Source organism: Lithobates pipiens, unplaced genomic scaffold (genome assembly GCF_037356315.1).
Source record: "Lithobates pipiens isolate NorthernLeopardFrog02 unplaced genomic scaffold, aLitPip1_a1.2 Scaffold_22, whole genome shotgun sequence".
NCBI classification, from domain to species: domain Eukaryota; kingdom Metazoa; phylum Chordata; class Amphibia; order Anura; family Ranidae; genus Lithobates; species Lithobates pipiens.
Window position 1 is genome coordinate 159,224,721 of NW_027507784.1, and position 25,486 is coordinate 159,250,206.

General features: G+C 39.0%; 1 protein-coding gene across 3 annotated transcripts in view; it reads right to left on the reverse strand.

Moving 5' to 3' along the window:
• Positions 1 to 25,486, reverse strand: part of NRP2 (neuropilin 2) — a 183,919-nt gene that overhangs the window by 20,260 nt on the left and 138,173 nt on the right. For all 3 annotated transcript variants that reach the window (XM_077448523.1, XM_077448522.1, XM_077448524.1), the window contains exons 14-15: positions 17,968 to 18,064; positions 13,484 to 13,522 (exon numbers count right to left, since the gene is read on the reverse strand). In XM_077448523.1, the coding sequence (XP_077304649.1) occupies positions 13,484 to 13,522; positions 17,968 to 18,064 (136 nt within the window). The remainder of the gene's footprint in view (positions 1 to 13,483; positions 13,523 to 17,967; positions 18,065 to 25,486) is intronic.

Sequence of the window (25,486 nt, forward strand, 5' to 3'; positions counted from 1 at the left end):
TTTTACAGATTATTTCAGAAAGCAAACCCAAATCATAGTGGTGTCAGATCTGGACAAGTAATTTGCTTCACTAGCTGAGCCTACTAAAACCACAAACCTCTAACAATATCTGCTCTAATTGTATCATCTTATAGGTATGTTCTATTGGTGCATCGGAGGTACTGCAAGCTCCACGAAAGGAAGATTTCAAAATAATTGTGCAAAAGTAAGAAGCAGCAGTTATCTGTCTGTTAGAATTGTACAAATGACCTATCTGAAAACCTGGGTATATTAGTAAATGTGACATTCCCTGCTGGTAACTCAATCGCTATAATGTAAAATGCATGCACCAGGAATGTAAACCTGCAGTGTATGTTTGGTGAATGTCACACTCATTGCTTTAAGAGTATGCCCCTTATATGCCCCTTTTATAATGAAAACACATTGCTTAGAAAAAAAAAGCCTTTAAAGCCCAACTCCAGCTAAAACATTTTCATTTTGATAAGAGATGGGACGGGCTAGATTTTACTCATATATTTGTGTCCCTATTGGATATTTTTAAAAATAGATTTGTAAGGGTTTAGAACTTATAACAATGGTTAAATTGACTAAATAAATACTCCCATTACTTAAAGGCATGGCTTTTTTCAGCAGGAACATAGGGAAATGCAGTTTTGGTACCTCCAGCACGGAATGTATGAAATGGCGAGGGGTGATGGGGTGTACTGGAGGGTCTATTGATGCTGGCTGCTGGGTAAACTATTGTCACTGGTGAGGATTTATTATTGCTGGAGAGGATCGATTATTGCTGGAAGGGTTCCATTGTTGCTGGGTGGGATCTATTGTTGTTGGAGGGGTCTTTTGTTGCTGGGAGGGAGCTACTCTTTAGGCTCCATAGACCCTCTAGTAGCCAGTGACAATAGATCCTGTTAAGGGGTCTATTACTGCTGGAGAGTCTACTGATGCTTCCTGCTGGGAGATTTATTGTTGCCTGCAGGGGTCTATTGCTGCTGGGGTGGATCTATTGTTGCTGTGGGTATTTTGTTGAGGGGGTCTATTGTTGTTGGCTTCAGGGGATCTACTTTACTGCTTTTCTTGTTAACATTAACAAATTCCACACAACTTAGAACCATAAAATTATATCTGGTTTTGTATTCTCTAAAAGGAGCTGTACTGAGAGGTGGGTAAGGACTGGAACCGAGGCTGGTGGGTAGGGGCAGAGACAAGGGGTGACTCAGAAGGGGGCAGTACCTGCACATATTCTCTAAGAAAAAATGGGGTGTGACAGGGACAGGAAATTAGAGATTTCTTGTGGGGGTCACAGACATAAATAAAAAACAGACAGGAATATTAACTTTTACCTACTCTGTTCAAAAATAAACAAAATGGTTAGACTTTAAAGGAAACCCTGTACTTGTGAAATATGGGGGATATCAAAGCTAGCTTCCTTCTCTTCCTTCCTCCTTCTTCTACAAAATGTCTGACTGTGTCTGAATTCCATACTTTGGTATGGAAAAAGCATGTGTATAAAAAAGTGGAATCAGAATTCTGCATACCTGTATCTAGTAGTGACTCAGAAATAACTAAAGCCATTGGATCAGCACGACAGCCAGGCAACTAGCATTCCCAGAAGGCAAACTCAGCAGTGACAGCCTCTAAATTCTCATATAAGTTTAACATTTATCCAGACTATGCACAGTAAAGTATGTACGTATTCTAAACAAGCAGTAAAGGAGCTTTAAAACTAGTCTACACAGACCTTGGCAGCTAAAGGAATTGTGGAGAATTTCATCTTTAAAGTTCTCAACCCAAGCTCTTAAATCACAGCTCCTTTTCTCTAGCAGCAGAATCTCAGCATCCTGCCAGCCTTCTGATATAAACATACAACACATCCTGTAAGCTGTTTGAGCCAACTGAAAAATGTCTTCAGAGTCTCTTTTGTGAACTTTGAGGATGGATTATTTCACAATACATGCAGCTACTATGGTCACTGATGGTTTGATTTAAAAATATTTAACTGGCTGCTAATGATTTTTAAACACATGACTATCCCCATGTTCACTTTAAGCCTTAGGGAGAAAAACAAGAAGTTGATTAAACTCAAAAGCTTTGCAGCTTGCTACCATCTGAGCTAAACTAGCCTTAGCTAAGCTGTTTGCCAGGAGACATCCTGCAAAAATTCTTAGAGGTATATAAAATACCACAGAATTCAAGTTGGACCTTGAAGAAATATACAGTTTCCAATAACACTGGGTCAGCCAAAATTCCTTATCATGTAGATGTGTCTATATGATGCTTGCTCAGCAATACTGTTCACTTTCCTAATTTGTCAACTTAACCAGAAAAGGCAATTCACTATTTTTTTTTTCATCTTCTCAAGGGTAAGTCAACCTCTGTGTAGCTATTCATAATTCAGAGCCTACAAAAGATTTGTTCTTCAGACTAAACAAAAAAATAAAATACAGTTTTCTGAATTGCAGATTGCATAATTTAAAGTTTAGTTGTGTTCTAAGAATCTGCTTTCTGGGGAAAAATGGGTTTCCTTCACAATTTGAACAGCTTTATCGATATTAATTACAGACAACAATGTCGCTGAAAGATTAACAGGATGGAAATAGAATAATAGTATGAGGCTTCAAAACCTCAGCAGCATAAAATATGTACAGGCACATCTTGTATAATGGAACTAAAACAGCCGTAGAAATAATAAAAAAAGCTCGACCTCACAGTGACCTTCTTTTTCAAGTAAGCTAAATTCCTCTCATATGCTGGCTGTAAACCAAAGCAGCAGCACTGACAACCCATAAGAGAGAAGATGATCATACTATCAAAGAAAAAACGTATTTAAGTACGGTACACAAAAGAGGATAATATAGCTAAACATGGCTGCCTACAAGCTAATGAGAAATGCTGCTTTCATATTACTGTTTTATGATTATCCTTGTTATATAAAGTGATCTCAAATGTAATAGGTGGTAGTGGTAGAAGAGTAACCATTTTTGGGAATCTAAAAAACGAATTATAGTGTGCTGGTTTATCACTTTAAAAGAAAAAAGAAAACCTTTACAAAAAAATTGTTACTGGTGGAATATAAAGGCAAGTCATTTGAAACAGCCGAAGTGAGCCATATCACTTGATTGATTTTTACAATAAAGGAATTCATATCACATGTAATCACAGAGACCAACCATTTGTCACCAACTTTTCAATCACAAAGACATTGCAGGCAAAGACAGGGACAATATGGAGGATATGAGACTCATAGGGATTGATTTACTAAAGGCAGATAGACAGTGCACTTTGCAAGTGCTGCTTCTTCAGAGCTTAGGAAATGAGGTAAAGCTTCACTTTGCAAAGAGTACCCAATCACGTGCAAGGACAGTTTAAAAAAAAACTGCATTTTTGCTTGCAGAGGATTGGATAATGGAAGTCACAAGAGCTTCTGCTCATTTACTAAGCTCTGGAGCAACTATTTGCCTTTATTAAATAAACCACTAAGCATCTATGTGCAAACTAATATTACAGCAATTCAGCCTAAAAAAAGACAAAATGTAAAGAATAAAGGTGATTCAGTTCCTCCGTAGCCTGATACAGTTCTGTTTTAAAATAACAGTGGGCTTGTTCAACATGACAATAAAACAAGCAAAGTGCAATTTGAAGTAATCTATAGCTACCAATCAGGTTCCGGTTGAATAGAATCTGATATACTAGTTGCTGCCAGTTGCTGCAATGTACACTTTACTTTTTGAGTTACTACATTATATGGCCAAAAATGTATGGATACCAGAGCATCACGTCAGCTATATGGAAATCCTTCCAAATGGCTGAATTCAGATGTTTTCAGTGAAGAATATTGTTAATGCTACAGCATACAAACATGCTTTAGAAAACTTGTGGCAACAGTTTGGGGAAGACCATTTTCTGACTGAGCATGACTGTGTACTTGTGCACAAAGCCAGATCTATTATACCACGGTTTGGTGAGTATGGTGTGAGTGGTCTGCAGAAAAGCCCTGATCTCAACCCAATTAAGCCATCTTTGGTATGAAATACAAGTCTGAATCCCTGATCTCACAAATGCTCTTTTGGCTAAATGGGCAAAAGTCACACTGACAGAATACAAAATCTTGTGCAAAGCCTTAACAGAAGAGTAGAGGCTTTTACAGACATGAAGGTTGCTGTGGTAGGGGAGAGGGCTGGGGCAACCCCATAGTCATGGGCATGGTTTTGGTAGGGAATGTCCAAAAAAGCTCATGTGGGTAAGGGGTCCATAAGCATTTAAATATATATATATATATATATCTATATATATCTATATATGGATCTATATATATCTATATATGGATCTATATATATATATATATATATATATATATATGGGCATACCCCACTTTTAAGCACACAAGGAGGTTTATTTACTAAAGCTAGAAAGTGTAAAATCAGGCTCATTTCTGCATAGAAACCAATGAGCGTCTAACCCCAGCTTATTCAATTAAACTTTGGTAATAAAACCTGGAAGCACATTGGTTTCTATGCAGAAGTGAGCCTGATTTTGCACTTTCCAGCTTTAGTAAATAAACCCCATTGTGTACTTAAAAGTGGGGTATGTCTGTATATGGTATAGTCTTCACAAGTCACAGTTCCACAGTTCATCTCCTGCTGTTCAATCTAGTGTTGTAGCCCCTCAGGTCAAACAGGAAGGCTCTTTGGGGGATATTTACTAAAACTGAAGCACTCAGAATTTTGGCAAGTAAAACTTGGAAGCGAATTGGTTTCTATGCAGAGCTACACTAGATTTTGCACTCTGCACTTTTAGTAAATCTCATTCTTTGTTTATTTTTATTTCAAGAACGTTTGTTTGATTTTCTAATTAACAGTGGGGTCAAATCGATGTTTGTTTTTGACTGCAGTGAGAAGAAAAGGAGCAAGATGGAAAATTTTTCTTCAGTAAACAAATTTTTAACAGTGAATGTGTTTTTTTTTTTTTTGTTTGTGAAAGTCCATTCCTTGCAAAATCCAATGTTAAAAGCAAATAAAGTTTTGAAGCACTTTTAAAATACATTCGTCAAGCCATTAAATGTACTGTGAATTTTCTTCGAAAACATTCTTTCGAAAATCCACTAGTGTATGGTCAACATTAAGCAAATAAATAAGTATTTACAAAAATAAGCATTTCCTAACTTGAAACAGTTTTTATATAAGACTAAAATATAGTATCCTTGATGCACTAATTTCAGCACGGGGAGGGGCAAGGACCTTTCCCCAGAAATAAAGTCTACTCTATACCCTAAATAAATAAAAAAACACACACACACACACAAAAAAAATTAACATTGGTATGGTTTATCTCAGGTTTGTGACAGAATGTTATTGGTCAGTCTGAATTATGCAGTATTCTCAGTGAATAATGCGATTAGACAGAATGACTATTGGAGAACTAACCACGCTCTTACACCAGGCCAAACTGTTGCTATGTTTTTACTGGCTCTAGGTTTGAATTCAGTTTTATAGCCAACAATTACAGAAAACAAAACAAATATCTCAGACGGATAGAAAGGGAAAATGCTGTGGAATAGGCAGACATAAAATAGCCAAATAAGGTGCCAAGGCGAAAAGCAGCTCACAAGCAGGATTTCTGCATAATGGAGCTTTTATACAACAGCACACTTAGCAGCCGTGGAGACAAATCAAATATTGCTGATAAACACAATGACCAGCGGAGAGACGGGACAGCTAAAAACAAAGAGTGCGAGATTGTTGTTGCACAAGTCATGATCATTCTGACCGAGAAGCACAAGCAAAATATTCAGTAACGGTCTTGGCACAGCCTCGCATTTTTCTTGTTTGGTTTTAGAAGCAATTGAGGAACAAAAACAAAATGCCAGAGAAAAAGGGAGGGGAGGCTCGGGTGCTCAGAGCTTGTCCGGCATATTTTTAGGTTTACACATTTCCAACGGTTGCACAAAATTGCAAGTGTTCATTAGATACAAGAAACAAGCTGTCCGAAATGTTATAGAACTCTGGCACCTAAAACAAACCTACACTCTCTATAACAACATTTTGAAGCAACATCTCTTTGGCTAATGTTGAAAAACATAAAGGGCATGTATCTTTCTTCTGGATTGCAATGCTTTACCATGCCAAAGGCACTGGACACATGGCCTCCACTGATTATTTGGCTTTGTCTACCAAGCCCCTTTTGTAAAGACCATGTGGTCAATCCCAAGAACTGATGGTGTGACTGGCAACGTAGAGGTGAAGGATTTCAAAGCTTTCAGGAGAAACATAAGTTTCCCTGATTTGTATCAAGTGTTTTAAGATTGCTCAGGGAGCTGTCTATTCGGCAGCAATATTATTTTCAAAGGATAGGTATGCCAAATTTAACTTAGCATTAAAATGATTTTCCGAAAAGCACTGGACTACTCTAGACATACTTAGACATACTTTAAAAAGTTTGTAGGGGTCATTGTTTAGGTTTAACCCCTTCCCCTCCACGCTATAGTCAAAGAACAGCTACAGTGCGGGCTTAATTTGCCAGGAGGGCGTACATGGACGTCCTCTCGTGCTTGCGCTGCCCATGCCCCCCCGTTGCGTGTCGGTTGCACACTCTGTGACCTCTGAATCTGAAGAATGAGAAAAAGAAATGAGAAAAAGAGAGCTGATAACAGGCTTGTGTTAAAGGGATATCAGCACTGATAATTAGCTCACTGATTATAAGTGCAGTCCCAAGAGTGCCCACCAGTCTCTGCCAATCAGTGCCCATCAGTGCTGCCAATTAGTGCCCATGAATGCCACATATCGGTTACCATCAGTTCCGCCTATCAGTACCCATAAGTGCCTCCGATCAGTGTCTATCAATGCCGCCTATCAGTGCAGCCTCATCAGTGCCTCCTCATCAGTGCCACCTATCAGTGTCGTCTCATCGTTACATCCTATCAGTGCCCATCAGTTCAGCCTCATCAGGGCACATTAGTAAAGGAGAAAAATTACCCGTTTGCAACATTTTATAGCAAAGTATGAAAAAAAATTATTTTTAATTCTCAGTTTTTTAAATTTGTTTAGCAAAAAATAAAAAAAACCCAGTGGTGATTAAATACCACCAAAAGAAAGCTCTATTTGTGTGAAAAAAAAAATGATAAAAATATCATATGGGTACAGTGTTGCAGGACCGTGCAATTGTCATTCAAAGCGTGACAATGCTGAAAGATGAAAATTGGTCTGGGCAGGAAGGGGGTAAAAGTGCCTGGTAGGCAAGTGGTTAATGAGTTAAAAACAAGTACAATTTATAGAATTCATTAACAACTTGTTATAAAACTTTGGTTAATTATTTATGGGGGTCAGGATTCAACAGAAACGCTGGCAGTTATTACTGAATACAAAAGTTGCAGTCTACTGTACAGTCTGTACAAAAGAGCTCAGTGAAGGGGAGGGAATAGGCACAAGGATGCAGTAAGGTGTGCTGCAATGCAAGGAGCATGCTGATATGAGGAGAGAGCAGAATCACAGAGAAATGAAAGTCACAGAGAAATGAGCTCATCAGTCTTCTGCTTCTCCTTTCACTGTCCAGTCAAAGTATTGAAAAATCAACAGCAGAGAAAAATTAGGTCCTCTCACCTTCCACACATGGTTGGGCTGTATGGCTGAGCTGTGTAAATCTTGACTGGGTGGACAGAAATACAAATCCTTTGGCATGTAAACAGCCCTCATATATATGTATTTCAGCTGCATATTTAGCTGTTCAGCTTTAAAGTGGTTGTAAACCCTTACAAACCATTTTGACCTACAGGTAAGCCTAGATTAAGGCTTACCTGTAGGTCCAAGAAATATCTCCTAAACCTATACGGTTATGCTTTACCTTTGCAGGGAATGAAAGAGGAAGTAAACTCATCAGGGTTTACTTCCTCTTTAATGCAGAGGTGAGTTAGAATAAAAATGAATATGCAGCAAAAGAGCTTAGTAGACAGGTCACATTTAAAAAAAGATCAAGAAACACTGCTATAGAAAATATGGATTTATTAGTTAAACTTTATCAGCTGGTATGTTAATAATTTACCGAATATGAAGCCTGCTGTCAGGATACAGGGGTTTAAGGATTACTAATAAAAAAAAATCTGTTTCTGATTCAAGCTCACCACATAAAAACACTGTTTTATTGCATGTCCCATAACAAAATATGCTATGTAAATAGGCACTTTTTTAATTAGGTGCAGATTATTATCATTATAGGATTATGTATTATATCTGATTCAGGTCTGCTCAGGAGTCTTTGTGCACCTGGCTATTGTATTACAAAGGCAAATGTCAGCCACATTTCTCTTTTTTCCTCTAGATTTAATGTTGAATGCACAGCAAGTACTGCCATAATGGGAGACACATTAGGATTGTGTTTCCCAAAGTTAATAACAAGGAGAATGTTATTAGACTAAAAGACACAAAGCTATATTCGACAACACAACATGAAGTTATCCACACACTATCCCCTAAAACATGGATCCAATTTCACAGACACGGGCTCCATAAAATCTATTGCTCTGAAGCATGGCACACTCTAATATTGTGGATGACAATAACAATTTAAAATCTCTGTTTTCATCTCTGCCTTTAATGGAAGATTTACAACAGTTAGGTCATCTATTGTATTGTTATTACTGCTGAGATAAGGATGCAACCAAAAATCAACTGGATGATAAAAACCAGCTACATTAGACTGTATTGATAATTTAGCTTTTACTAACATACAGATCTTGGGTCAGCTGCGGTCACAAATCCCTTGTGTCTCCAGTAGACAATATTTATGCTCGTGTTCTCCAATGCAAATGACAAAGGGAAGATAATGAGGGCTACATGGGCAAATATGATAATTCTTTGTCTACAGTACTGCTAATAGGTTGTATAATTTCTGAGTGTCCTTAGCTCAATCCAGAAACGTATTTACAGATTTATAAAAAAAAAAAAGATGGGAAATACATAACTGGGCAGCCTATAATAATTAAAAACCATATGTTAATATGTATTAAAATAGGTAATCGTAAGCAATTTGCTCCATTACATCACTTATTACACGAGCGGAATGTCTGACAGAAAAAGTCAGACGGAAGCTTTTCATCGTACAGTGGTGTGAAAAAGTGTTTGCCCCCTTCCTCATTTCCTGTTCCTTTGCATGTTTGTCACACTTAAGTGTTTCGGAACATCAAACCAATTTAAACAATAGTCAAGGACAACACAAGTAAACACAAAATGCAATTTGTAAATGAAGGTGTTTATTATTAAAGGTGAAAAAAAATCCAAACCATCATGGCCCTGTGTGAAAAAGTGATTGCCCCCCTTGTTAAAACATACTATAACTGTGGTTGTCCACACCTGAGTTCAATTTCTCTAGCCACACCCAGGCCTGATTATTGCCACACCTGTTCACAATCAAGGCATCACTTAAATAGGAGCTGCTTGACACAGTAAGGTCCACCAGAAGATCCTTAAAAGCTACACATCATGCCGAGACCCAAAGAAATTCAGGAACAATTGAGAAAGAAAGTAATTGAGATCTATCAGTCTGGAAAGGGTTATAAAGCCATTTCCAAAGCTTTGGGAATCCAGCGAACCACAGTGAGAGCCATTATCCACAAATGGCGAAGACATGGAACAGTGGTGAACCTTCCCAGGAGTGGCCGGCCGCCCAAAATTACCTCAAGAGCGCAGCGACGACTCATCCAAGAGGTCACAAAAGACCCCACAACAACGTCCAAGGAACTGCAGGCCTCACTTGCCTCAGTTAAGGTCAGCGTTCATGCCTCCACCATCAGGAAAAGACTGGGCAAAAATGGCCTGCATGGCAGAGTTCCAAGGAGAAAACCACTGCTGAGCAAAAAGAACATCAAAGCTCGCCTCAATTTCTCCACAACACATCTTGATGATCCCCAAGACTTTTGGGACAACATTCTGTGGACCGATGAGACAAAAGTGGAACTCTTTGGAAGGTGTGTGTCCAAGTATATCTGGCGTAGAAGGAATACTGCATTTCATAAAAAGAACATTATACCAACAGTAAAATATGGTGGTGGTAGTGTGATGGTCTGGGGCTGTTTTGCTGCTTCAGGACCTGGAAGACTTTCCGTGATAAAAGGAACTATGAATTCTGCTGTCTACCAAGAGATCCTGAAGGAGAATGTCCGACCATCTGTTCGTGTACTCAAGCTGAAACGAACTTGGGTTCTGCAGCAGGACAATGATCCTAAACACACCAGCAAGTCCACCACCGAATGGCTGAAGAAAAACAAAATGAAGACTTTGGAGTGGCCTAGCCAAAGTCCTGACCTGAATCCTATTGAGATGTTGTGGTATGACCTTAAAAAGGCCGTTCATGCTCGAAAACCCTCTAATGTAACTGAATTAGGACAATTCTGCAAAGATGAGTGGGCCAAAATTCCTCCAGGACGCTGTAAAAGCCTCATTGCACGTTATCGCAAACGCTTGGTTGCAGTTGTTGCTGCTAAGGGTGGCCCAACTAGTTATTAGGTTTAGGGGGCAATCACTTTTTCACACAGGGCCATGATGGTTTGGATTTTTTTTCACCTTTAATAATAAACACCTTCATTTACAAATTGCATTTTGTGTTTACTTGTGTTGTCCTTGACTATTGTTTAAATTGGTTTGATGTTCCGAAACACTTAAGTGTGACAAACATTCAAAGGAACAGGAAATGAGGAAGGGGGCAAACACTTTTTCACACCACTGTATATTTCGATCGTGTGTATGCCTCATCTGACTTTTTTTTTTTTCGAAAATTCTGATGGACCTAGAAATAGAACATGTTCTAAATATTTCTGACTGAACCAATTTCTATAGGGGAAACCGATCGTCTGAATGCTGTTCCAGCGGACCAATACACGGCTATTGGCTACTGGCTATTGAATTTCCTTTTTCTAGTCCCATGGTACGTGCTGTACGTCACCTCGTTCTTGATGATCAGACTTTGGTGTGATCGTGTGTACACAAGACAGTTTCAGCGGAATTCCGTCAGAGAAACCTTCAGAGTTTATTCTGACTGGAAAACCAGTAGAGTGTAGAGGGCATAAGAGTAAGAATTTTTTGCCCAGTAAGTTATTGTAACTTTGGCACTAATTATAAATTGGTAGCCTAACGGAGTCCGTAGATGAGCCAGTTCTTTTTCGTTCAACCACTGAGTGTGTTCATGGGGGAATCCTTCCTGCTGCGTCACTGTATTCTGACAAAAGAGAGACTTCCCTGCTGTCGGAATACACTGATAAGCATTGCAGGCTACAGCCTGCAGAGCTGATTGAGCAGGGAAAATCTGATAGGGCAGTTGTACAGTAGTTGATTGGTAGATCAACTTCTGAACAACCCCAATGCCCATACATGGATCAAAATTCTGGTGGTCCCTGCTGAACTGGATGAACTTTGATCCTTGTATTGTCAACTTAAGTTGTTTATATTCATAAAATAGCTTCTTTCATATATGTAGACCTTTCTCCTTAAAGGATAAGTTCACCTTTGTACAAAAAATAATGAATGCACATCTCTTTACAGGTAATTATTGCCTGTTTATTATTTTTTTGTATTACAAGCCTGCAAAGAATTGCACCAGCGATCAGGAGACTACTGTTGCCATGCAGGTCTCCTGCACACTGCCAGTGTATCTGCTTACCTGTACATCCCGTATGGGTAAGCCGAAACTCCCTCGCAGGAAAACTCAATGAACTACCACAGCCCTCCACAGCACCATTGTAGTTCATGGAGTACTACTAGCTGACAGCCACGTAGGCTGTCAGGACTTGTAGTTCATTCATACACAGAGCTCTGTGTGAATGAATGACATGGCCATGCGGGCGGAGGTGCTTTTAAAAAGTGACAGCTAGTACCGGGAACTTCTCCACATACTGCTGCCACAGGGTAGGGGGCAGCGGGTGTCGGGGTGCAGCACTGGGAACATGTTACATGACCCTAAAATCGGCTAGAACATGTAACCTGTTCCCAAACGTGAATTTATCCTTTAAACCTAAAGCAGAAAACGTATTTGGTCTTATTTACTAAAGGAGTTGCATTCTATACTAAAAAAAAATTGTGAATATTCCACCTAATTATCCAATATTTTGAAATGCATTTGCACTATATAGGAAATTCAAAAGGAACAGGATTTTTTATTTTTTTTGTACATGACTGAATAATGTAACTGAATATACACACTATTTTTTAAAGTAGAGGTTTGCTGCCTATACAACTAAAGCTGGCATCCTGCCATTCAGAAACCTTGATCCAACATAACCACTCATTGGAATCGTTCCCACCAAATGGTACGCCGCAACAGCCCTGAAGAAAGGGGAGTCTATTCCTCCGAAACGTGTTGGCTTGATGTACATGTTGCTAATTTTGAATAACGGTCCATGAACCATATTTTAGTTTTTTTCACATTTCTCTGGACACTGTGCGTATCTTTCTTTTTATCTAAATTCTTTAGTAAAACAGCTTTTAAATTGTAGTTTTTTAATTATAAATCACTGGACCATTCTTATATGAATACATTTACACTTAAACTCCGGGTATGTTTTTATTTTTTATATTGTTGCATAGTTCCATTGGTCCACCTTGGACCAATGTAAATATAAATATCCCATACCTGGCTGGTCCCCGTGGAATCAGAGAATCACTGTACTAGCTGCCACTACTACAGTGACCCCCGCTGTCTTCCAAGTCTGATGCTGAGCAGCTGCCCTGCTGCAAGTGTAACCACAGGAGGTTGCTTGCTTGACATGGTCTCCATTCAGAGAAAGTACGTCACATTTTTCTTAATGGATGCAGTGCATTCTCTGATTGCACAAGGTGAAGAGGTGAGGTGATCTACAACTTGCCCAATCAGAAAATGCTTTGCATTCACTGAAAAAATACAAGGCATTCTCGGAAAGGTGCCCATGCTGAGTGAGCAACCTCATGTGGTTACAATGCAGCATGGAAGTAGCTTGGCATAGGATCCAGAAAACAGAGAGGATGACTGTAGTGCTGACTACTACAGTAATTCTTTGCTTCCGCGGTGATTGGACAGGTTTGGAATATGTATGTTTACATCAGTCCAAGCTGGACCAATGTAGTTATGCAGAAAAAAACTTGCTTGGAGCTCAGCTTTAAAGAAAACCTTTCATTGTTGACCTCTTCTTCTGTTAAGGCTAGCTGACTGCATGTTAGGCTGATCCCTTTGCTTCAGTACTGTAACTCACAGACCCAAAGACAAGCATGAACATAAAGTTTGTCAGGATAAGGACCAGGTAGCTTGCACTTTAAGCAGGGGGTCGGTATTTGCAGTTTAGTTGTTTATACAGTAGGAAATTCCATTATTTCTTAGCCAAACAAGTCTCACATATGGGCGCCTGACATTAATCAAGTCTTTACTTACTATGAATAGGGCCATGTCTGCTGAGGTATATTTTCACAATGTTTACATTTAAAAAATGTGCAATTAACAAGCCAAACGTAATACATCTTTTTATATTACTTACCAGGATATACTGTTGGTTGGGGAAAAGCAGTAATTGGTTCTATAACAGAAAACAGGAATATATAATATGTTAAATTGTATCTATGGTCAAAATCTAAGTTCATATATTCATTTCCTCATTGTATTGCAATTATTTCTAGCCTATGCCTAATAATTTGAATGATCTTAAAGTTTGTAAACTTATTTTGTGAAGAATAACACACATTTACGTCCTTGAATTGTGTGGCCTGTATTCGCTATGCTCTGTGAGTAGGAACTGCTCTAGCACACCTTTTACAGAGCCTGCATTCTGAATTACAATGTTGCTGAGAGGAGCAGTTTCAGGGGGTGGAGTCAGTTTAAAGGGAACTTATCATGTCTCTATTGGCATGGCTCAGTAAAGGCCAGTAACCTCCACTGGAAGCAACCATAATCCATCCGCAAAGGGTGTGCACTGATGTCAAGGCTGGGGTTGGGGGGGGGGGGGCGATAGTGTCAGTGCAATGTATTATATTAATATCAGGGCAAGGGGTGTGGTGCAAAAGTATTAGAGCAGGGGGTGTTTACTAGTATCAAGGAAGGCGTGTATACTAATATCAGGCTAGCTAGTGTGTACTAGTTTTAAGGCAGGGGTTGTGAACTAGTATCAAGGTAGGGAATATGCTCTAGTATCAGGACATGGGGTGTTGACTAGTAATAAGGCAGAGGGTGTATACTAGTTTTAGGATGGGGGCATGTGCTAGTATTAAGGCAGAGGTGTGTACTAGTAACAAGGCAGGAGTTGTGTACAAGCATTAAAGGGGTTGTAAATTCAGATTTTTTTTATCTTAATGCATTCTATGCATTAGGATATAAAATCTGCATGCAGCACCTACCCTAGCACCCCTTAATACTTACCTGAGCCCCATCTCTATCTAGCAATGCCCATGAGTGCCTCGGTTGTCCGTGACTCTCCCTCCTGATTGGCTGAGACACAGCAGCAGCACTATTGGCTTCTGCTGCTGTCAATCAAAATCAGGTAGCCAATCAGGAGAGAGAGAGGGGGCAAGGCTGAATCAGGGCTCTGTGTCTAAATGGACAAATGGAGCTGGAGCTCGGGTCAGGTGCCCCCATAGCAAGCTTCTTGCTGTGGGGGCATTTGATAGGAGGTAGGGGCCAGGAGAGCCAAAGAGGGACCTGAGAAGAGAAGGATCAGGGTTTCTCTGTGCAAAAGCACTACACAAGGCAGGTAAATATGCCATGTTTATTATTTTTATAGAAAAAAATGAGACTTTAAATCACTTTAAGGAAGTGGGTGTATAGTAGTATCAAGGCTGGGGGTCTGTACTAGTATTAGGCAAGGGGTGTGTACTAGTATTAGGGCAAGGGGTGTATACTAGTATCACGGCAGAGAGTATGTACTACTATCAATGTAGAGATTGTGTATTAGTTTCAGGGTAGGGTGTACTACTATCGGGATAGAGAGTGTGAAGTAGTATTAAGGCAGGGAGTGCTTACCATTATCAAGGCATGGGTGTGTACTAGTATCAGGGCATGGGGTGTGTACTAGTATTACGGTAGAGTGTGTGTACTAGCATCGGGGCAGGGGTTGTGTACTGGTATCGGGGCAGGGGTTGTGTACTAGTATCAAGTGCTTTACTGTTCACATATTGTCAGGGTCAAACAATGGCCCCTTCCAGCAGGGCAAGGTCAGAGGTTTTACCTTTAAGACCTTCTAAAGTTTAAACACATTTCTGACGCCTCAAATTTACTGTTTAATATTGAAATTATGTTTTGTTCTTCATATTGGGTACAGGCAATGTTGTAAACCACATTGCTATGTTAATTTCAGATACAAGTACGCATCTCCCACAGGATTCATTACATTTGATTTAATATGCAATGTCGATGCCGGGCATGAGTGCAAGAGTTGCTTATTGATTAGGTGTTCGGTCAGAGCACCAGGAACAACATCCCTGCTGTTGATATGTAATCCTGGAGAGGAATAGAACAATTATATTCTCATGGCTTCTATGACTATCATTAATTAAAGCAAGAATATTTTGTCATCAGCATCTGAACTACATATCAAAAAGTGATCAGTCAGCCACTTATTGACTTTCCCGAGAGCAATGGATATCTCTATGTAGAAAATATGTATGTTTTTCCTGGCTCTGCGACATATTACTTCATTGTTTTCTTGGTTTGCAGAATGATAGAATATGTGGAGATCTCACATATAAATTATCACCACTGTAACAAAGAATTTCAATTTCTGGTCCAGATATTCTAAATCCTATCTGAATAACTTAATAAAACAACTAAGAAAAACTCAGCACCTAACTTAAAGAATTAGTCCAGCCAAAAGTGACATTTTAGTTATAAGTGGAGGCTAGTAACATGCTATGGGTGTTCCATCAGTGAAATGTCTCTGCCATCATTCCCAGCTCTGTTTTTTTCCCACTTGGGTGTTCTGGGTGTTCCCACCCACTCTTACATGTCCCAAAGCCTTCTGTTGCATTTTCCATAATAAAAGAGAAATAAAAAATTCAACAGGTCGGAGCACCCCATAATCTCCAGAACGTGTGTACAGACAAATGAACTCAAGCACAGATATTTTTTTTAAAGTCAACAAAAAGTCAAGAAGTTTAAATATTTTTTGAGGTAAATGTGACATTTCAAGAATTACATTACATTATAAGTTGAAAATACTGAGAAAAATAATGAAGATAAATGCTGGCATTGTTCATGGGCTATTGATGCATTATGCTCATCCATGCTAGGACACATTGCTGAATGTGCTAACTGATGATACTAAACTCTAACTGATGATACTCAAAACTTACTGGTGGGATATTAATCTACCTGCATTCCTAAAGATGATGATAATGTCAGGATTAATGTCTCAATTCAATTGGAATCCTAAGGAATCATTATTCTTTGTAGTTTTTGTTAATGTTATTTGCTGATTGCTCAGGGTCACTAAAGCTGTGAGGAAATGTTGCCACCCTATCGGTTTTAGCCTCCATACTCACAATTAGTTTAAATATGGAATCCAAGGATTCCAGTGCTGACCCTTACAGTCTGGAGGAGACTCTGCATGTCCATGTTGGTATTTAAAATATGTATGGGTTTTCAGGTCTAGGTTTCCACAGGGTAATACCACTTTACTGTAATTTGCTATAGGGGGGGTCACGCATTAATAGTAGGTGGTAGTTTGCTATTACATCTAGGCAACACATTTAGGAAAGACTAGTGGAGACAAGGGTCAAGAGGCCAACCCTATGATCTCCAGGAGTTCTGAAGACAGACTATGGAGACAGAAATCTGAAAGAATAAAATGTACGCAGGGACTTTAAGTGAAGTCAGCAACAGGTTTCTGTGCTAACTAATAAGTGCAGTGTTACAGTATACTGAGTGGTGAACTCTGTAAGAGAAGAGTGGATTTGAAATATGCTACATAACCTGAATGAGTAAAGCAAGGATTAGTATGCAAGTGGAGCATAATGGTAAATTGGTGTGTCTGAATAGATGCAAACAGCCTGGCTTGGGATCGAGCAAAGACAGGTGCCCCCATAGGAAGCAGTTTCTTACTGGGGTATTTGCCAGAGAGTAGGAGCCAGGAGCTCTAGCAGGGTGCCCTAGAAGAGAAGGATCAGGGCTGCTCTGTGCAAATTCATTGCACAGAGCAGGTAAGTATGACATGTTTATTATTTAAAAAAAAATGCAACCTTTACAATTGCTATAAGCTTACTTAAAGGAGGTGTAAAGGCAGAAGTTTTTTTTAATCTTAATGCATTCTATGCATTAAGATAAAAAGCCTTCTGTGTGTAACAGCCCCCCCAGCACCCCATAATACTTACCTGAGCCCCATCTCTGTCCAGCAATGGCTACGAGTCCCTCAGCCATCCGGGACTCTCCCTCCTGATTGGCTGAGATACAGCAGTGGTGCCATTGACTGCTGCAGATGTCAAAGTCCGAGAGAGGGGGCGGGGCCGAATGGCAGCTACACGTCTGAATGGACACATGGAGTTGCAGCTTGACTCGGGTGCCCCCATAGCAAGCTGCTTGCTGTGGGGGTACTCCACAGGAGGGAGGGGCCAGGAGCAGCGAAGAGGGACCAGAGAAAAGGAGGCTCCAGGCTACTCTGTGCAAAACCAACTGCACAGTGCAGGTAAGTATAACATGCTTGTTTTTTTTTTGTTTTTTTTACACAAGACTTTACAATCACTTTAAAACATTTTTGGCAATGTAATTATACAGGATTGGACATCAAGATACCAATGCCCCCAAGGTGACCAAATCTATTATTTGCATTTATTTGCAAATAATAATGAGTACATTTATAAGTCTAGTTTGTGTGTGTGTATCTGTGTGTGTTGGAAGGAGTGGGGTTAAAATTTACAATGTCCTTAGTTATGCCACTAATAACATTAGTTGCATAATGTTGAGCTTTCATCTTTCATTGTGCACAAACTTGTTTGATAGGAAACTTAGCCAACAAAAAAATGTCTGATCATGCCTTACCCATACAGTCTTCCAGGGGGATGTCATTAGCTATTCGAATGTCATCCACAGCTATCTCTCCTGACTGGCCCCTTCCAACAATCCCCTCAATGACAACCTGCAAAGAAAGATTAAGGAATTGACTGGTCAATATTACTCTACAAAAGCAAAATACTAAAAAGAATAACCTTCAAAAGCCAAGTACCTAAAAGCTTTGAGATATTTCCTAAAACCTCTGACATTTGCTCCTTTTTCTTTGTGGAGAAAGGAATGATTATTAGGAGCACTGAGTACTGAGACTTTTTTATATACTTTCATGCCTGTAAACACATCATTTGTTTCTTAATCCGTATACTACTTAGTTATCACTACTAGGGCCTTAAGAGGTCACATCCCCAGCAAATACTGGATAGTTTATCAGTCTACCAGCGGATGAAGGCCCTTTCTGACCTAATGTATTTGCATAATCTGCATCCACATTATTAACAGACTATTATAGGATGCATCACAAAACTATAACACTACAACAAATTTATAAAATATAATGTTCCCAAGTTAATTTATATAGCTAAAGTCTTTTCATATTTTTTTCTGTCTTTTAAAATCATCAAATAATCAGCATTGGATTTACTTTAGCCTAGCTATTCTCCCCTCCCCTATTCTCTCCTCTTCCCAATGCAACTTGGCCTGGGGTTAGTGTGTTGAATATTATGTTACATACTATTCTACAGTTACTACACTAGCCATATCATTTGTATTTAAAATTAACTTCTCAAAATGGGCTGAGTGCATCCTTGCTGCTATAGGTGACCAAGAAATGCACAAAGAGGTCTGTTAAACATCAGCTATGGGTTCCTCTGGTTAAGAACTAAACAATTAGAATTTAAAATGCAATTTCTTTTCCAGCAGCAAGGCACTTCCTCGCTGACTGCTGATTAATACAGTTGCTTATCTCCTCAATAATCAATGCAATCATGTCTGTCGTTAAAAGGGAACAGCACAAGAAAAATAGCAGCTTAGCCTTTCAATAGCCATTTGTAAGAATTTGCATCAGTTCTGAACTGTGGCCTTTTCTAAAACAGTGACTGCCATAAAACAGGAGTACAATTTAATTAAATGCCAAAATGGCTGTTTATGGATTTTTTTCCAGAATGGTTTTCACTAAAGGACATTCCAACTTTGTTGCCATAGGATGGAGATGTAAGTGAACTGAATACATTGTCAATGGCATAGGGAGAAAAGCATATCAGCAATAGGACGTAAACATGTATACATGAGCGTGAGTCAACTGATTGATGTACAGATAGAGATACCACGTCACTCACATAAAGAAGAATAAATATGAAGATGTGTGAAAAACACAAACATTTTCTTGATAGGAGTTCCATATGTACAGTCTAATGACTCCTATAGCATTTGACAAGTGATTAGCACCTAGATTTTTTCTTGTTGGCAATGGATCCAGTCATGTGCCACTTCTAAAGCAATCCATGTCAGATTTTCCCACCTTATTATCACCCAATTACATCATCTGCGTTTCTCCGTTATTTATAAATTGCTCTGATCATTTGATCAACTGCACAACCACACATGTAAAAATATACATAGAAATATACAGTAAATCACATACATCATATATCCGTATGTTTAATCTCAAAGCCTTCCATCGTCTTTATGAGTCTTTTTTAATTTACACATCAAAGCATGCCAAGATTTCTAGTTGTCTGTAGCCTGTAGCTATTATTTTCTTCACTAATGATACCAACAAAGTAAAGATACTTTTTTTTACATCTTGGATTGCTTTTTACTTAATGTATAGCTAAAGCCAAATGTGTAGAAAGGTCCGTGAAGTCTTTATTCTTGTCTCCCTGCTGGGGAGTTTCACCCTTTCTATATGTCCTGGTCAACATTGTCACCGAGAGAAGAGTAATAGGTAATCCAACATTTTACAGTGGTACCTGGAACATGGATAAAGGGGATACCTTGAGAATATCTCTTCTGGTGACAACTGTCTAAGTGTGGATTTCTCATCACTTAGGAGAGCTTGGCTCTCACTTCCTGTTATATCTCCAATACAGGAAGTAAAGGGAAATCTCCCAAACAAGATGAAAAATATAAAAAGCATGATGGGCTACAAAAAAATGACTTACTCTATTTAGAAGTTTAGATTCAGGTTTCATTTAATAGTGGCCGGTTAAACCACTGACCCTCTTGTAAGTTATGGACTGGAGCAACCCAGCACCACAAAAATGTAGCAAGTTTATACAAGCTATAAAACACAGATTGTGTCCTCATTGGATTCAAAGAAAGACTTATGACCTAAGAGCTATAATATTTCTGTGTATCTTAATAGATATAAACATAGATGCGCTTAGCTAAAAGCTGACAAACCTTTCAGAAATCACTATGGGAGTGGTAAAACTATCAAATTAATCCTTCTTTTGTTTAAACTATGGGCTGTCCTCTGGTTGCTCTATATCACTGCAATCCATGGAAAATTATCAACTGCTAAGAATGTTAAGTAAAAGCTTGCACTCAAATGCAAATGTGAAGAAAATCTGGGTCTTCAGCTTGCTGGTGTAAATTTCACATGAATAAATATGGAAATTTTATTGAAAAGATTATTACTCTAAAGATTTAATATAGCTGTGTGTCAAAGCAAGTACACATGTGGACATTATTATTCCTCTTCCTCGAGAACCAGGTGTTATGAATGTATATATATATATATATACGAATACACATATATTTATCAGACAAGAGAGACAATCACTGTTTAACTGGTTGACAAGAGGGCAAGCATTATCTTTAGAAAAAAAGGTTACTACATGTAGAAGAAGCTTTGTGTAACCAAAAAAAAAAAAAAACCTGCAGCTCCTATGACATATTGGGTATAACACATGTACCTTTCAAAGGCTGTCTTTATTCCATTTATGCTGACTGTTTGGGCCGATGTTTCATTTCTATCTGATTACAATCACAGTTGAAACATAGAGCTGATACCTGCATGTCTAAACTACAGGGAGTGAAGAATATTTTTTTTTTGTAGCAAGACAAGACTTCAAAATTCTGCCGAATACATCAAACGCCTAATGCCATCCACAAAGACCCAAATACTGCTATAGATCAGTGCTTTCTGAATAACAAGCAGCGTACCATTTAGTTGCTATAACAACACGAGAAACAGAATGAAAACAACTCTGCTTAACTGAAGTCTCCGATGGGAGCCATCCAGATTCTCCTGTAATATTAAAATAAACACTATAAATCCTCTTAATACAAATCTCTTATTGCATATCTGCCAGAGCTGTCCCTTTAATTCAAATCTCTTGGAAGTTGGATTCTCTCATACAGTCTGTTGACAATTTATTAACCTCATGATATATGCACACCGTAAGGTATCACAGATTTTAAAAACTGTCTAATGGGGCTTGAGACAAATTTAGGGCTCATTGTAATTGAGAATAGCTTGCATTATCCAGGTAACACACAGACTAATAATTATGATGTTCAGAGGCACAGCTGGCAAAAGAGAGGCAGCAAAAATTTATTCTGTTTTTGTTTTCCTTTGTGAGGGTCTTGAAATTCAAGCTTAGACTAAAGCTATCGGTATACAGTAACTTGATAGAGCATTTTTTTTCTTTCTTTTTTTTTCATAAGTGCACACCCACAGCACTGACATCGGTAAGTAGGCGCATTATAGGCCACATGTTCAACCTTTGCCATTTATAGAAAGTCTAAAGAAGAAAAATAATTACAAACCATAACGTTATACTGCGTATGAGTTTATCACTTATTTCAAAGCTCAACTGTAGCCAAAACTTTTTTCTATTCGTTTTTTTTTACTGCAGTCCATGTTCCTGTTGGGGAAATATAGGCTAGAATCTGTGGGCTGAATGAGAGAAAACAACGGTGGTCTGAGGAGGCCAGTAATGTTGCACAGTGCTCTGGACAGTGGTCTGAGGAGGCCTGTAATGCTGCAGAGTGCTCTGGATGGTTTTCCAAGGAGGACTTTAATGCTGCAGAGTGCTCTGGATGGTGGTCTGAGGAGACCTGTAATGCTCCAGAGTGCTGGATGGTGGTCTCAGGTCTAAGGGATGGCCTGTAATGCACAGTGCTTTGGATGCCACTGCCAGTGGTCAGAGGAGGCCTGTAATGGACACGCAGTGATCTGGACAAACGGTGGTCTGATGGGAGGCCTCAGGCCTGCTGTAATTGTAATGTACTACACGATCACAGTCTGCTTTGCTCTCTGCTCTGGACATGGGCGCTTGGCTAGCAGTCGTCTTGTGAGTCGGACCCGGGAGTGGGACAGTCTTGTCGGGACATGGGAGGCCTGGCTGTCTGTAATGCACAGTGCTGCTCTGGTATCTGGCAGTCGCGGTACACACAGTTGCTTGCTTGCTGGGAGCAAAAGCAGGCGGAGCTCTGTGACAAATGAGTAAATGTCCCTCCTTGCCATTTTTGTCCCGTTTTCATTAACGAATGAATGAATTGATTGTCGTCATAGTTATCATCAGTGGACAATATTTGTATGCACTCATCCTAACCCTGCATTATTACAGGATTATCTTTGATCTTTTTACTTAAAATTCACATCTTGTTGGTACTGGACAATAGTAGAAAAATTTTGAAATTAATCATTTAATGTCTAGTATATGAGTGCTATAATTATTTTCTGGAAGTTTGGCCACGCGATACAGTGTAGCAGCTCCAAATTTAATCTTTGAGAGCTTAACATTTCCAGCTTGTAAAGTAAGTGCAGCTTTTTGGACTACTTTTTTGGACTACTTTTCCCAACATCCCTATCAGCTGTCTACAAATGTGGGCTTTCTTTTACAGATACAATCTAATTAGAACTACATACAACAACAGCCCTGCCGACATAACATGTAACCGTTCAGTCTCCTTCCATCAATAACTGGGCAGAGGTTTTATGAGGTGGTAAGCCAAAGCACAAAGCACTTGGCTTTGCCCACCAGAAGTAAAGGATGTTTGGCCTGAGCTGCTTTACACAGGCAGATAATGGTTTGGATCATGGGTCTTGAAAATGGCAGCAAGATGTGACAAGGTTGATTTACTAAAAGAGAGTGCAAATCTGGTGCAGCTGTGCATGGTAGCGAATCAGCTTTTACCTTTAGCTTGTTCAATTATGACAAAAAAAACTTGAAGCTGATTGGTTTCTATGCAGAGCTGCACCACATTTTACACTCTCCAGTTTAAGTAAATAAACACCAACCTGTCCACTAGTTGACACTATAATTCTGGCTTTTTTTTTTAAAACAAATACAACTGTTTATCAGTTAAGGTTTTTTATTTCTTCAAACTTGGGTTTTTAATTGTTGGTTTTATTTTGCCTGATTCAGTTGTGATGCATTTGTAACTGTATTTCAGCATTTTGATATATATTTCATAATGATGAAATACACAAAGGAAAGATAAGGCTGTCTGGAATACTTTTAGGATGAAAACACAGAAATCCCCATGAGATTGTGTTTTTACTTGGTAGAAAAACACATGGATTCCTGTCTCTTCTGCAGCTCTTGCTAACTACCATTGCCAGGAGTATTGATTTCATCTGCAGCTCCTCCTACTGGAGAAATCTAGTATTGCGTACAACAGCCAGTTAGGTACAGCAGGTTCCAATTAAGCAACAGTAAGATGGAAATCAAAGTCATCTGGAAAAATGACTGTCCCTTCATTGTTTTAAGCCTGTAACAACTCCAAAATGCTCATACTCACTGCGGATTAAAGGATTTTGTAGATATTTAAACAAAGTTAAATTTAGCATGAGGCTGATTTAAAAAATACACATTAATTCATATTATGTCAGTAAGGGGCTATTTTTAAATAGAGCTCTAAACTCCACACATGGAAAAAGTAAGTAAGTGTAAGTAAGTAAGTAAGTAAGTGTAGAAAGTACAAATATGTACAATGTACAATTATCATATTAAATATTTTTTCAACTTTCTTTCTACCATATGAAACAGATGAAGTCATGATAAAGTTTCTCCAAGGGTAGAACTGTGTTTTGTTAGCTACAAGTAAAGAAAATGTTTTAATACTTTAATCCAATTGCCTTCTTAATTCTGTTATAATGTGTCAAGTTGATGATACTCATTCAGTTTATCAAGATAAATAAATCAGTTTTCCTGATCCACTAATATTATGGCATGTTATCCCAACCCAGGAAAGTTGGACATTGACTGAAATATATCTTCAGGTGCCTTTTTGCCAAGTGCTATTCTGCCTATTCATGGCACTAAGGACATCTTCTTCCACAGTTCCCAATCTATCTCCTGAGAGAACAGGGCCTTGTAGGCACTCTATACATGCTCAGTTTTGTGTGTATTGTTAGAGAGTTTTTTATTTCTTGGGAAGGGGCATGTGATTGGCACAAGGCCAATCAGCACTCTCTGGACAGAGGGTCAAGGGTCTTGCAGCCTTATAGGACAGTAGAATGAAAACACCTCCTACAAGCTTTAACCAGACACTCATATAAGTCACAAGACTGCTATATACTGCTGATGAGAAAAGATGCTTTACACTACTCCTGCTGATGAGAAAATATCGAGCTTTACACTACTCCCTCCTCAAGTTGAAATGCTGCCATCCACAGAAGTCTCCGTTGCTTCTCCAGTTGAGTGGAAACCCCAAGACGGGGAGTGTGTTACTGGTGGGATCACCAAATGAAAAAAACGAATACAGTCACCACATTGAAGGATTGGTAGGCTGCAATAAATATATATATATATATATATATATATATATATATATATATATATATATGTGTGTGTTTGTTTTTTCTTTTGCTTAGATTCATATATAAATATATTTACAGTATACAGTATCTCACAAAAGTTAGCACACCCCTCACATTTTTTAAAATATTTTATTCTATCTTTTCATGTGAAAACACTCAATGAATTGTAGCTTCCCAGTGCTGGCAGCACTCATGCAGCCCCAGACCATGACACTCCCACCACCATTCTTGACCATAGACAAGATATACTTGTCTTTCATCAGACCACAGGACATGGTTCCAGTAATCCATGTCCTTAGTCTGCTTCTCTTCAGCAAACTGTTTGCGGGATTTTTTTGTGCAACATCTTTAGAAGAGGCTTCCTTCTGGGATGGCAACCATGCAAACCAATTTGATGCAGTGTGCGACGTATGGTCTGTGCACTGACAGGCTGACCCCCTACCCCTTCAACCTCAACAGCAATGCTGGCAGCACTCATATCTAATTCCCAAGGACAACCTCTGGATATGACGCTGACTTCTTTGCCATGAGGTGCCATGCTGAACTTCCAGTGACTAGTATGAGAAAGTGAGAGTGATAACACCAAATTTAACACACCTGCTCCCCATTCACACCTGCGACCTTGTAACGCTAATGAGTCACATGACACCAGGGAGGGAAAATGGCTAAAGAGGGCTAAGGCAGTGCTGGAAAATAATGGTGGCCACACAAAATATTGACACTTTGGGCCCAATTTGGACATTTTCACTTAAAGGTGTACTCACTTTTGTTGCCAGC